Source organism: Hydra vulgaris, chromosome 02 (assembly GCF_038396675.1).
Source record: "Hydra vulgaris chromosome 02, alternate assembly HydraT2T_AEP".
In the NCBI taxonomy this organism is placed as follows: Eukaryota; Metazoa; Cnidaria; class Hydrozoa; order Anthoathecata; family Hydridae; genus Hydra; species Hydra vulgaris.
This window is the reverse complement of record NC_088921.1, coordinates 51,901,419-51,917,500: the sequence shown is the minus strand read 5'-3', so window position 1 is coordinate 51,917,500 and position 16,082 is coordinate 51,901,419. Positions and strand designations below refer to the sequence as shown.

The window sequence follows — 16,082 nt, the reverse complement described above, 5'->3', positions numbered from 1 at the left end:
ACAAATGATGCAACAAATGATGCAACCTTATATGAGAAACTTGTATTAAACTAATAATAATATCTTGCAACAATAATAAGTTATTAAACAAACAAAATGAATTGGTAGACATAAAAGCAAGTTTCTACTCTCAGAAGTTCTCAGCTATTGTAAGATTTTTCTTTTTTAATTTGAATGTTAGTGATTGCCTCTTTTCGATATACTTTGTACCCATATTTTCCTAGTATAACCATTACAAATAACACACTAGGAAAATATGAGTACAAAGTATATCGAAAAGAGGCAATCACTAACATTCAAATTAAAATGCATTCAAATCACGATCCGAATATTTTAACAGCTATATTTAAAGGTTTTCTCCACAGAGCTTACTCCATCTGTAGTAAACATCATTTGCAAAACGAAATAAATTTTTTAATTGACATGTTTATTGAAAATGGGTACGATGAAAAGCTATTGAGGAATATTAAACACCAATTTCATCAAAAAAGAGAAACTAAAAACAAAATTCCATCAGAATGCAACAATCTTCCTGTAGTGTCTTTACCTTGGGTATCAGGCCTTTCACCAAAACTTCGAAAAATATTCCGAAAAGCAGGGTACAGAGCAGTATTTAAATCAAACCCAAGTTTAAGATCTTTATTAACATCAAAAAATAAAACAAAACTACCAAGTATATATATATATATATATATATATATATATATATATATATATATATATATATATACTATACATATATATATATATATATATATATATATATATATATATATATATATATATATATATATATATATATATGTATATATATCAATCATATAGAATATTTTGTATTTATTTAACAATTATAATATATTTAAACATAATTTAAATATATTTTTAAAAAAATGCCTTTAAACCAGCAATATCTGCAGGCGAGTTTGGCTTCACTGAAGTTACATAGAAACCAACACCATATTCCTTTCCTAGAAATAAGTTAACAAAGAAAAAAAGTCTGAATTTTTAAGATAAACATTTATTAGAACTTAAATTTATATTTTTTAAATTGCTTTCAAAACTATGTATTTAAAAAATTATTGTTAAAAAATTATTTTTCATTTACAAAATTTACTCAGTATCACAAATTTAAAAAATCAAAGTTCTCTTACCACCGCGAATTTTAAACCCCATGGATTGATCATCACCTTTAATAATTTGAACCACATGCTTTTCATTTCTCAGATTACTTTTAAAAAAAATTGACAAAAAAAATATTGTTAATACAATATTTGAATAAAAATAGTAATTTTTAATAATAATTTTTAATAAAAAATAACTAATATCAATAGGATATAATAAAAATTGGTTATATTGAAAAACATAATATTAATATTATTTATTAATATTGCTTTCAATATAATTAACTAATTTTTTTTTAAATATTTCTTTTAAATTTTTATCAAGATTAAGCTTTTAACATGCAATGTTAGTCATAAACATTCCACAAAACTATTTTTTTATTTTGACTGAAAACAATCCTTGTTTAAAGCATAATTTAAGCAAGAACTAATTAATGAAATAAAGACAGTGAATACTTAAGCAGCTCGTATTATTGGGCTAACAGCATTTTGTGTAAGTTATCACAACTGCATTGGATTCACAGTTGGGTCAACCGCATTTGCGCTAGTTGGCACTACTGCATTGAACTGGCAGCTGAGATAGCTATATTTTGTGTTAGCAGGCACAATTGCATTGGATTTTCAGATGGGCCAACTACATTTTGAGGTACTTTGCTCAATATGAATAACAGATATGGCTTATGTCACTTTAGTGTATGAGTTAAAAATGCATTGTTTGTTAAAAAACGTAGTTTCACAAGTAATTTTGCAGCATATTTTGGTATGTAAAAAATAAAATGCATTAACATTCGAGTTTTAATAAAAAATATTTAATTTATACATTATAATAACACCAGTGAAAAGTTGCTGAAAATTTTTAGTAGTTTTTATCTAATCTAATGAAAAATGCATTATGTCAACATAGTGCTTACAACCTTACATAAACAATGAAAATATGCATTATGTCAAGGCATTGTTAATTATAACATTTAATTTGACTAATGATGTCTACAATTTAAATCCAAAAATGGGTCAATGTTGAGTATATACAACATTAACATAGGTATAACGAGCAGCTAATCAAAAGTCAACACAATGCTAACATACAGCCAAAATAAAACATTTCTGTAAAACATTTCTGTGACCTAACAACAAACATTACATTAGACTAGGGATGTACTGGAATTCCAACCGGAATTACAATATTCATGGTAGAATGCCATAATTTTTTTTAAGACATATGACACAGACTGTGTAAATTAAATCAAAAAATCATTGTCCTACAGGGCAATGAAGAACTATAGCTAAACCGAGATAAAAAATACAAAATTCTTAACAAACACAATGTAATTTTATTTGCAGTAATCAATTATGTAAAGATTTCTAGAAGTTTAGGAATATTGTGGTGCAAAAAAAGTTGCTACCCAGTGTTAGGCAACAAACTAGTTCTTTTTCCATCAAAAATTTTACCTGCTTTTGAGAATAGTCTTATTTTAAATGTTAACTAAATTTTAGTTAAAAAGTGTAGGACGCCTAATACAGTAAATATTTTAATTTTAACCTAAATGTAAAAATAGAAAACAAAGAAATAATTTTAAATACAAATATTATACAGGTTAAAACTTTTAGTAAATAAAATTATAAGAAACAAATAAAAACAACATATTAGATTTAAATGAAACAAGAATCAAATTAATGAAATAGGTTATATATATTTTATAGGTTATATAAATATATATTATATAGCCACGATGCTGAGGTGCAGGCTTTAACTTTCAATTTTGAAGGTAAAAAATTACATAAATATAATTCTCATTACAATTCCGTCAATTAAATCTTGTTCCGGCCAGAATTTTATTAACAATTCCAGCAAATCTGGTTCCTGCTGAAATTTTAAATCTTTTAGTACAGCCCTACATTGAACCAACATTGAGGAATTTGAGCCTCATAAGCATCAACAAAGATTGTTTATGCTTATGAGGCTCATTATTTGTTAACTAATGCTAGAATTTAATTTTACCCAAAAATTTTTAATTAACATTTAAAATCAAGCAAAACAGTGTACTTACACGGTGTTAGCGAGGAATATATTTTTTACCGCACTTTTGCGATGTTGGAAATATTAATGTTATTGTTCTGCAAAATACTGAGAACTTTTATTGAAGTTATCCTATTACTTAAAAAAAAAAAGGTCATTAAATTTTGGGAATTTTAAACCCATTGGGAACTCTGCTGTATATGGCTAACACCCTGGCTTAATGTGAAATTAAGCCAGGGTGTTAGCCAACCCAAATAATTTAAAACATAATTAATTAATACAATTGACAGTTGATATGAATAACAGCAATAAAACAAAAACATTTCCTATACATGCATCAAACATTTCCTATACATGCATCAAACATTTCCTATACATGCATCAAACATTTCCTATACATGCATCAAACATTTCCTATACATGCATCAAACATTTCCTATACATGCATCAAACATTTCCTATACATGCATCAAACATTTCCTATACATGCATCAAACATTTCCTATACATGCATCAATCTTTATAAAATAAAACATCAATACCAAACTCAATAAACTCATTTAAAAAGTTTTATTTTATTGCTATTCATAATAATGATGTGAGAAGTCAAATTCTCAATCTAGCCTATATAAATATAAATATGGAACACATAGCCAAGATATATTCTACATCTACTAAGTTTATTTCTATTTGACATTTTACAGTTAGAATATAGTTATCTTACATTATGCTAATTTTATTGCAAAAAATCCACATTTTACATAAAAAACAAATTTTTTTTCGATGAATAATAGATAATAATAGTAAGTTAAGGTATCAGAAAAAGTTCATAAAACTTATTCATAGTAATACTTTTAATATTTATAAATAATTATTTATAAAACTTTACTATAAACACAACAGTCATTAAAATTGGTTCTTTTTTGATAAAAATAATAGTACCATCATACGGGGAGGAAGGAGGGGAGGAGGCTACTTGGACCCAAGTTTGATACATATTTGATGTTTGTGGTTCTCTCTCATATTTATGTCAATGTAAAAAAATCTTGTTGTTGCTAATTCATGGACTTATGAATTAGTATTGATGATTGTAGAGAAAAGAATATTTGGGTGGACTTCGGTCCCCCCCCTTTTTTGGGGTGTTAAGGTGGGTTCAAGTGGCCCCTTTTGTTTACTTTTTAACTTGAAAACTAAAACTACATTTTGCACAATTTTGTAACTTCTGCTTTTAACTTTTAGGAAGTTATAACAGAAAGTAATTTTAAAGTCTAAATTAGTTTAAACAATCTATTACTTGAATGATGTTAAGCTTATCACTTAATAAAATATGTATACTTTTTAAATATATTCATTTTAAGGTTAACACACATAATTATTCTGAATATACATAGAGGTTTGTTGTCAGCAGTTTTTTAATCAGCATTTGCAACACTTACGCAAACAAAATACTTTGATGCGTAATAATGAAATCAATTTTAAGATATAAAAGAAAATGCTAAAATCAACAGTTTTAGTTTAACATGCTAAACATGTAAGAATAAAAAATTATTATACTTACAATAATTTTCTGGCTTTATGATCATCATAAATTGATTTATGCTGCTCAAATACAACATTTCTAAACAAAGTTATTTACATTATTTGATTGGTTAAAATTTTAAAACTGTGTATTTTTAATATTTGTTATTGATGAAATAATAAAATTATTTATAATTATAGATAATGATATAAGATGTAAAATATATAAATAATAAATTTTAGCATCAAATCATAAAAGTTTATAACAATTATTTTATTAAAACAGGCATACAAGTTCAAAACAATTACCTTATAACATCAAGCAAATCAGTATTTGTTTCAGCTAGAGCATCCAAGCGTTTAATAAAACGTTTGATGTTTGATGTTCTTATAAAATTAGAAAAAAATGTTATATAAAAAATCCTGAAATAAAAAGAAAAAAACAAGTTTTATTAACTTTTTTTTCTACCAAAAACAACAAGAGATGCATCTTAGATTATAAAAAAAAAATATTTAGCATAAGTTAAGTTAGTGATGAGTTATAATTTATGACAGTAAAACATGGACTATACATAAATCAATGCAGAAACTGGGAAAAAAGTAAAACAATGACTACATAGAAAATCACTATATGATCACCATTTAAAACAAGTAAAATTTTAGCAAAAGATTGAGGAAGGGCATGAATATATCAAAAAAAAGTGAATTAGGCATATAGAGTAGTAGATGCTTAACTTGGTGGGTATCATCTTGCAAATGGACATGAGACAGAAAAAAAAGTGAAAGTAGATAATAAGATAAAATTAACATAATATGTATAATTACTTTGCATAATTACTTATAGCTTTCAACAAGCGTCTTCTTTTTTCTAAAGTGACAAGTTGTTGACATATCTAAAAAGTGACATATTTTTTATAAAAAGAAACATCAAATTAGAGTTCTTTCTTCAAATTTTTAGGCCTTTATATTTAATATTATTCTTAATCAGCATAAAATTCTCTATCTTAATTAATTAATCTTAAAAATAGACATGTACATATTAATCTTAAAAATAGACATGTACATATATATATATATATATATATATATATATATATATATATATATATATATATATATATATATATATAATATATATATATATATATATATATATATATATATAATATATATATATATATATATATATATATATATATATATATATATATATATACATATTGTATATTGATTTTCATATAGTAATGGGCATAAAGTAATAATGCATGTGTGTAATATTGCCTATAAATATATATATATGTGTGTGTGTGTGATTTTTTAATGTAATCTAGATTGTTTTGTTACATTGTTTATAAAATCATTATTTTTCAGTCTAAAATTACTCCCATCAATAAATACTCCCGGAGTATTTATTTCCAAAGAAGTATGTACTCCGGGAGTATTTATATCCTAGGAAGTAAATACTCACAGGAGTAATTATTTTTTAGAATATAAATACCCCTCCAGGATATAAGTACTTTCCTAAAGTTGAATTTGAAATATATAAATAAATATGACATTGAATTTAAGGAGACGCGTCGCATCTCTCTGATGCATACTGATTAAATAATTATTAGCGTAACAACATTGATTAAAAAAACAAATGGTTTTAGTATTTTTACATTGAAAAGCGGCTGTTCTTTTGTTATTTTACTTCATTTAAAGTTTTCAAAAATAGTAAAAATACCGTGGTACCTCGAAATTTTATTAAGGGGATTTTTTTCTTTCTATTTGTACCGCTTTTTTTGGTAATCAACTCTTCGCTCCCCCCCCCCCCCTTAAACACACGCCTTAGCCCTTTTTAGCTAATTTTATTGGGTTTCCTGTTGTTAATTTTTTATTTCTCTATTAAACACTTATATCTTGTAGTATTTAGAATCAAATCTTGTAGTATTTAAAATCTAAACTGCTAATACTGGAACCCAGAACCATTTTTGACCTGCGATTTTAGTACAAAAAAACAATTAGTAGGTAAAAGTAAATATTTACAGTTTGTAATTATAATAGGTACTGTGGTTAACCAAAGTGCACAAGTTGTTTTTAGAAATTGAATGACTGAATATGGACCAAGCCATGTAAATGAAAATTTTCCTCCTTTTCTATCTATCCGTTTTTGATTATTTAAAAGAACTTTATCACTAATTCCAATCAAATGAGGTGCTTGATGGCGTTTACTATAATCTTTCTGGTGTTTATTTTGAGCAGTTTGAATGTTCTTAAATGCGTTATAGAAAATTTCTTCTCGTAAAGAAATAAAAGAAGTAACAACTGCATCAAAAGTTTCTCTGTCAAAACTTTTAATGTCATGCTTTTTAATATCAACCAATCTGTATTTAACATCTACAGGTAAAGTAGGTTCTCGATTATATATTAGAAAAAATTGTGAATATTTTGTTGAATTGCGCTTGCTAACACGATGTGCAAATAATATTCTTTCAATAATTTAAGGCCATTCCACAGCCATTCATTCCAGCCATCCATTCCACAGCTTTTTCATCAAGAACTTTAACTAATGCTTCTTTTACAGCTCTATTCTGACGTTCAAATTAATCATTAAACTCTCCTCCTTGATCATTAATTTGTATTTTATTGCACCCGTATTGACAGGTTACTTCATATAAAAAGAGTGTAATTTAATCAGCAGTTTTGTTTTTAAGAGGTTTAACTTCTGACCATTGTGTAAAATAATCTGACCATTTTGCAAAATACAGACAACTAAATGTCTAAAACCATGAACTTCTGGCAAATTACAAATATCAATTCCAACTTGTTCCATTATTTACTTTACTTACAATTGGAATGGAATGCAGTTCTGACAGAATATCATTTAAAACATTACAAAAACATGATAGACTAATAAGTTCTTCAACAGAACTTCTGTTGAAGAACTTATTATTTTACCATGTTTTTGACATTGATCACATTTTTGAATAAACTCTTCTGCGTCGAATTTATTATTGTGCCAGTGAAACCTTCAAAAATTTTTATGATGAGTTGCATCTCTTACACGATAAGGTAAGAGATGTTACTCTTCACAAGGCCATTTCCTCTGCTTTGGAATTTTCACTAAGACCAAAATGAATGTCAGATATTATCTTTGCTATTGATCTTTACAAGCAATGACTAACTTTTTGCTACGGTATAACAATTGTCCAGATAAAATGCTAAAATTCATGCAAGCTTTTTTAAAATTAGATTTCTTTACTTTATCAGCCTTAAGTTATACAGGGTAACTATTTCTTCAAGGTATTTTTTAATTGCTACAAAAATTATCATGTCGCGCCATTTTTTATTCTAAGAGTGTGGAAAATTTACTTTCGATTTTGAAGGAAAAATTTTAGAATACAGCGATGCATCGCGATGTCCTAAAATGTTTTTTCAGCCTTGATATACTAAGTTCACTTGGTTTTTAATAAGTTAAAGAACTTAACTATAACTTAATACTGCTCAGTTTACCATAAAACAGAATTTAATAAGAAGCATTATTAGACAAGCAAATAAATACTCTCATTGGGAGTACTTATTTACTAAAAAGAGTATTTATTTACTAGCCTAAAATGACAGGGGGAGTACTTTTTGACAAGGAAATAAGTACTACGGGAGTATTTATTTACCGGGAGCTATTTTAGGCTGCTACACCGGTTTAAAATTTGTGCGGCACAACTTAATTGAATCACTATTTTACTTTTCAGTAAGTTTTTTATTAATGACGCAATTTAACATTGTGTTATTAGTTTGATATTAGTAACACTTTCAAATACATTCAAAGTGAAATAATAAACTGAACGTTAGGCATAGCCGAAATGTTGAAACATTTATTAAGGTTTTTGGTTTTACAACAGAGTATTTTTTTAAATGTTTTTCAGCTTTTTTCTGTCTTGTTCTCTAAAATTCTTTTAAATAATTATCTCTTCAATTATCTCAGTTTATCTTATTGTTTTTTATAATTTTAAAAAAATAATTTACCTAATGCAAACTTGTTAAATTAATGCATTAGTTGTTTTATTAGAAACTAGTGCTTTTTATTCAACAAGTAACAGCAATTAATTAGAGTATATTGAATGATTAAGTAAGTTTTTTGATCAAATGTTATTGACTTAAACGACACTTAAACTAAATATTGGGTTGGCAACTAAGTAATTAAGGATTTTTTAAGAAAATAAAAGACAATTTCTTCATGGAACGAAATAACTTTATTCTATAATGTACTGCCCATTTTGAGTAATGATCTTTTGCCATCTTTCATGCAGCAACATAATTCTACGTTCATAAAACTTCTGGTTATGATCAGCAAAAAATGACACCATCATCATTATTGAAATTTTTACCATTCAAGGAGTTTTGCAAAGATTGAAATGAAAAGTAATCAGATGGTGCAAGGTCAGGACTATATGGTGGATGTGGCAAAACATCCCAACCAAAAGCTCCAATAGCTTTTGCCGAGAGACCAAAAATATGTGTGGCCTTGCATTGTCATGATGGAATACAACACCTTTCCGATTTGTCAATTTGGGCCGCTTTTTTTCAACTGCATTGTTCAATTTTGCTAGTTTTGCAATGTAGACATTTGAATTGACTGTTTGTTTGGGTGGTAAAAGTTCAAAGTAGATAATTTCTTTGTAATCCCACCAAACTGATAACATAACTTTTACTACGATCTTTTCCGATTGACATTGTTGTAAATAACCCATTTTTTATCAATCGTTTTAAAAATGGATCATTTTCATTACGTTTCTTTAACAAATCGCAGATGTTTATGCGTTGTGTTAAACGATTTTTACTTTCAGTTCATGAGGAACATATATTTCGAATTTTCGTACATAGCAAAGTTGTTTTAAGCGATTTTCTATGCACGTATGTAATACATGAAGCTTCTTTGCAATCTCACGTGTTGTACTGTGACAATCCGTATTGATTATTGATTTGATTTAGTCGTCATCAACTTCAACTGGACGACCAGAGCGCTTTTCATCTTTGAGTGAAAAATCAGCAGAACGAAATTTGGCAAACCATTTTGACACTGCCGTTCTTTTAAAGCTTTGTCACCATAAACAGCACATAACTTTTTGTGAGCTTACAATGCGTTTTTTCCTTTCCGGAAATAAAAAAGTAAAATGTGACGAAAATGTTCGTTTTGATTTTCTATTTTTCAACAAACGCCAAACAAAAACTACACAGCTGATCAAATAACAAAATGTGTTTGACATTTCGATTACATTAGCAAACCTAAAAATTCAACTTAAGCCATCTATGGGTGAAATCTGCAATTACTTAGTTGCCAATCAATAGTAAAAAAAATTACTTTCAAAATTAGTAGTTTTAAACTTTGTAATATTAGTTTAACATCAATTTACAATTAAAAAAAAAAAGTTATAGACTGTTGCCATAATAATTATTTTTTTTTCGAGACGCAATGAAAAGGACTAATCTTTTTTGGTTGCAGTAGTTTAGAAAATTGTGTTGAAATACCTTTAACTAGTTTTACTGCTACTATTAAGGATACTAAAAGAACAAATGATCTCAAAATCGTATCAGTATCACCACCGGAAATTAGTATTAGTATTAATATTCAATATATTTAACATGATAAATGATAACTACAAGACAAAGACATCAACGGAGAAAGGCAGAAAAGGAATGATATCTCACTTGACATAGTTATGCCTGTTTCAGAAAATGAACAGATTTTAAGTGAGCCTCAACCTGACCTCTGAAATTAGTCGAACATGTTTAAGTCAGATTTCAAATGCTGGGTTTATTAATGACATTGGAAACTTTGTTGGTACGAATATTGATATTATAACTATTAAAAACCTGTTAGAACTGCCATGAAAACCATTAACTAACTACAAAATGATGCGTTGATATTGGACATAAATACATAGACATCAAAGCATAGATTTGTAGACATTGTAAATGTTCTAATGAAAATCTACAATGTCTTCAAATCTATGCTTGATGCCAAAAAATAATTTTACGCTGAATCATAAAGATATTGTAGAAACTCTTTCTGCAATCAGTAATGTCTATAGCGTCATTCTTGGACTATTCAAAACTTATCTGCATCTGAATTTACATCAGAAGTTGCACTATGGCAGTGATATGTATAAGGACGTAAGATGAGAGAGGAATCACGTTCACTACCTACTGATCTTTCTGTTATTTTTGATTTGTGTGACCAAGTGCAATATCCAATCACTTAAAAAATGTTTCAAATTTTCATATCATGTCCTGTAAGTGTCGCCAGTGCTGAAAGTAGCTTTTCAACCATGCAAAGAATTAAAAATTGGCTGAAAACACCAATGATAGAAAACAGACTAGTCGAGTTGGCCTTACTTAATGTGCACAGAGAAAGTCCAGTACATGTTGAAAACGTGATTGATTTTTTTATAAAAGTTTACAAATACTAGATAAAAAAAATATTTTTTCAAATCATGTAAGGAGGAAGAAGAGGGGAGGTGGGGGGGGGGGGGGGGGAATGGGGCGACCCCCCCACCCCCCCCACCCCACCCCCACCCCACCCACACCCCCCCCCCCCCCCCACCCCACCTTCCCCTATGGATCCGCAACTGATGTCGACTGAAGGTAAATTTCAAACTTTTAGCAATTTAGCCATTTTCAACTTTTTTTAGGAAAATCAATTGCTTCAAGCGAGAGTACCTTTATTAGACCAAAAAAACTTGAAAATTTTAAAAGAAAATAATAATAAACGAAGTTTTTAACTTTTTTTTTTTTTATTGGTGTCATTGACGCCAACATAAATATACATTTATTATTTTATTTTTGTTTTATTTTATTTACATTTTATTACATTAATGAAAATAACGGGAAAATGTTTCCCGGGTATTTTCATGTATAATGAAACGTAAATAATTTAATTTTTAAAGTTTTATAATTTTTTAGACATGTTTGGGACCAGTAAAAATGGGTAGTTTTCATAAAGGCTATATAGTTAGACGAACTTATTTAAATAAAGCATTAATAAAAAAAACTTGGTTTTGGATGTTGCAACTTATTTTGGTTTAAATAGACAATTAACAAAAGACTTCAGATTTTTGTTTTTTATATGTTGGAAAAAAAAAACATTTATCTTTTTAGCTTGAAAACTTTAACTTGATGCAGAAAAAATAATAAATTTTCGCTGGAATGTTTGCGTTTTATTTGGATTTACTTACTTTTAATAACGCAGTTTTTTGTAAGTCTACAAAATATGGCGTCTTTAAAGCGATTCATTTATGTTGATTTTTTGGAGCTATTTCTTAAATAAGATCGTTACTAGTTAACTTAATTTTTGAGTTAGCTCTTATTTTTTTAAAAACTATCCAGACCAGCTTGAAGCAACTTATTACCAAAAATTGCTGGTATTTACTGGAAATGGGTCTAATTCTAATTAAAAAACTTAAGAGGTAAATACATTGTTTTAAGGCTCAAAAGTGGGACTCAAGATGGCCAAAATCAAGAAAATTTAGTATGTTTTTTTGTTTTTTTAATTGGTAAATTCAATAGCTTAAATGTAAATTAAAAATGTTAAAATATCGAAAACTTTGAAAATATCAGTTGAGAGATAAGGTACAAAGTTAAAGTTTTTGGTCAGAAGTTCGATTCAAGAGACAAAAGTCTTTGAGAGTAATTGTTGTTGCTAAAGTTTTTTAGAAAAGCTTGAACGCAGTTGTGTAGTAGGGCCAAAATATGAAAAAATCTTGCAAATAAATGCTAACGTTTTAACTTTGCTGGAGCTAGAAAACTGATGTAAAATACAGTTGCGGATTCAGCATAGGATGTGATGGAGGAGGAGGGAGGGGGGCAAGCTGAAACTAAAACTTTAATATATCTGATTGTAAATTGTTTATATTGGCTTTTCATCTGAACTATTGACATCTCCATTTGCGTCATTTTCATAATCTTTATCTTCATCAGATGTGTCAGCATCATTTACGATTGCAGGATTTGAGCCATTAACTCAATGGCATAACCTACACATTGATGAGCAACTCCACCTAAATACAATTAAATTATCTATTAAAAGCCGTTTTCAATCGTTGCAAATCAACTACTAGAGGAACGTATTTTTTTGTAAAAAGTTTTGTGTTACTTTAATTGCTATTATCGTTTTATGATTCAAAGGACTACGTTTACCTTACGTTTACCTTACGTTTACATACGTTTACCTTTTTTACGTTTACAATTTTTAATGCATCTAGTTTTGCAGTTACAGCTCACAAAATGCGACAAATTTTCTGGAGCTGGCGTTTGAAGGTTTGATGTTGGTAAGAGATTTGATCCTATCATTTTCCAACCCCATTTCAGTGGATCCTAGGTATCAATGCGCCAATGCTGTACTTGATGGTAGACACGGAGTGAATGTTGCGTTTGCTCCGGAAGATGTTGGAGGTAATACAGCTAAATCGAATGTTTTGTGAACTGGTTTTGATGCTACTCTGCAAAGATACTCGTAACAACAAAACTTATTAAGCGAAATCAATTTGCTTTTTGATCCGTACAATGCTTGGAATAGTTGTTCTCCGACATGAGCAATTTCATTGTGTTTGATGCATAATATTTATATATATCTTTATATGTCGCTAATTTCATCCATGGAATGCGATGAAGTAGATACCCTCCATGACAAATTTTGAGACAAGTGTTGTTTTATAACATGACATTATTGATTCTATTGCATCACATAGAACTGCTGTTGAACCTTTTGCATTAAAAGCAACTCATCAAAAAGTCCTAAATCCCTCGGTTCCAAATTGTGCTTAAAACATGCTGCAAGTTCTTCATCTGTTTTAACTGTGCATGTTATACGAATTGTACATGTTATATGTTATACGGAGAGCTGCAGAGTATTAAAAAACTACTTCTTCTCCATGAACCTTCACAAAAGTTGTCATGGAACCCAAGGATAAAACTTGATCCAACCGTTTTAAGTAAAATTCATTTTGTTCATAGCATTTATGCAGACTGCTTTGTTGCGTTCATTCTGCCTAATATGTATCCAAGAATCAGACATTTGTTGAGACGTTTTGCAGATGATAGTTGTTCATAATCTGGAAAAGTAAATTGCTGATCTCAACTTTATTAGTTTTTACTATTGGTTCAATTAACTCCTGTAGCACAACTATTGCCAGCGGTAATTGAGTCATAAAGTGTGCTCAATGTGCCCGTACATAGGAATGACCATTCAGCATGTGAACCACGGAAGCCTTTGCATAAGCAGTTCCTTAAATCTCAGACATATTTTGCCCAATAGCTACCATGAAGGATATTAATAAATGGAAACCCCTAAGTCAAACAGCAATCAAAGTTAGATCACCATTGATACCGGAAGTCGCTACTAATTCGCATGCTTTGGCAAATAGAGGCTGATCGAAATTAATAAAACGTGTCAAAATGTCAGTTGATTAGCTTTTTTTCTATTCTTCATTAGTCATCAGGAGTAAAGTATATATTGGACTTAAATCTTCTGGGGCATTGCTAATTAAAGAAATTGGCGAGACATAAGGCAATTTGTACGGATGACTTTTGGTAATAGATAGTGCCATATAATCCAACCACACATCCACGTTGAGTCAAGTTGTAATAGTTCATCAAGAAACAACGCAGTTTCTGTAACCCCATATACGTCCTTCACAATTAGATCTCAAAGACCTGTGCTCCCTGGCTTCTTCTAAGTAGGAAATTTTATCTTACCAACAGATGCAATTTTTTTTGAAGTAGGTAGAATGTTTGGCCTGTTAATATCTGTATACAAACTGATTGCATGCGCTGGAGTATTACATTGAATTCCATCCGTGCTGTGAAAATTATTGTGACCATCTAATGTATGGATGTTAAAATCAACATTATCAAAAACAAACTGAATCAATGCATGTGATTCTATCTAATCGTCACAGGCAACCCAATTTGAATGTTATAGAGAAATGATTTTGGTCTTATTGCACAAACAATATTATGCTCTTAAGTGACGCATTTACATTTTAAGGTATTCTCCTTATTCTTTTTGTCCTTATTAAACACGTTTTCAACAAATACTCGTAAGCTTCCTGGAACTTGTTCCTGTGAGATAATCATCATATTATGAAATGAAGGATTTTGTTCTAATTTATAAGCACGACAACGTATGTCCTCTCGAATAATTGGGGCAGCTGTCTCAACAATTCGACCCATTTGTCATTCCGCATTTGAGCTAATTCTAGCACCGAACTTTTTATGGCCATAGTTGATACTATGGCAATTGCTTGCCTCTTTTGATACATTTTCTTACCTTCACTTTTAAATTCGCAGATCTTTCGCAGAATAGTGAATTTAATTTGAAATCAAACCTCCCTAACGTCCAGCAAAGTCTTGGAACATTTACTAATGATGCACTTGCCTCCAAATTGAAAATGATTATTTGTTATTTGTTGAATGCTCTTAGTATTTGAATAGTCTTTACGGCAATTTATTTGGTTTTCCAAACCTACATATAATAAATTTATTGCCAGACTTTATTTTGTTTGAATATTCGTTTGTTTATTTGTAAATGGCATAATTAAAGTGACGAATTGAAGACTTAGTATTACAACTATGCTTCTGAAAAAGTATCTAAGAAATACGTACCTCTTTGAACAAGTACCACTTTAGCAATAAAGAGATTTACCGCACAATAAGCATAACTGTTCTGCTACGTTCATTATGGTAAAACTAATAAAATAAATTTTAGTGAACTAAAACAAAATTTTTTAGGGTCAACTAGATTCAATTATTATTTTTATAAGGATTGGCAACAGCTAATACTGTGCTGTAAATCTCCTGTAAATCACCTCTAGAGAGTAATTAGCCGTTTATGTTGCACCAATGACTTTATAAACGTGCGTTTGAAGCCTTAAAGGAATTACATTTGAGAAAATATGACTTATAAGTGTGCTGTGAGCCGCGCGTCCTAACCCGCTAGGGAATTAACGTTATAGTATAGTTTACGTTGTAGTTATTTTTTTAGATTCGCAATCAGTTGGTGAGAAATACAAAAGGTTAAACGTAAAATAATTTCTTTAGTCTCACAGGGAGGAAAAAATAAATTCCTCACAATTGTACTTAACATGATTATTTGTCAGTTAACTTATTTTAGGTTTCAGTTTAGAAAAGTAGAAGAACAAACTCCACGCAAGTCCTTATAATGTTCTTAAGACGTCCAACGAACGTTTCGTACCCTCTGGAAATGAAATCTCGCAAAAAAAAAAACTTAATAGACTAGCAAGTAAATTTCTTTTTTAATGCATGGTTTCAGTAATATGTATTAACTATTGCAATAATATTAAATGTTTTTTTTTTTTTTTTTTTTTTTAACGATAATTGTCAAAGTAAACTTTGGAAACTCAAACTTTAGATTGTTTAGTGTCTTAGAC

General features: G+C 29.0%; 1 protein-coding gene across 2 annotated transcripts in view; it reads right to left on the bottom strand.

The window, feature by feature from the left end:
• LOC100211463 (metacaspase-2) overlaps positions 1 to 16,082 on the bottom strand; it is an 84,232-nt gene that overhangs the window by 60,311 nt on the left and 7,839 nt on the right. For both annotated transcript variants that reach the window (XM_065791322.1, XM_065791323.1), the window contains exons 2-6: positions 5,482 to 5,549; positions 4,966 to 5,043; positions 4,697 to 4,756; positions 1,152 to 1,228; positions 895 to 968 (exon numbers count right to left, since the gene is read on the bottom strand). In XM_065791322.1, coding sequence (XP_065647394.1) covers positions 895 to 968; positions 1,152 to 1,228; positions 4,697 to 4,756; positions 4,966 to 5,043; positions 5,482 to 5,549 — 357 coding nt within the window. The remainder of the gene's footprint in view (positions 1 to 894; positions 969 to 1,151; positions 1,229 to 4,696; positions 4,757 to 4,965; positions 5,044 to 5,481; positions 5,550 to 16,082) is intronic.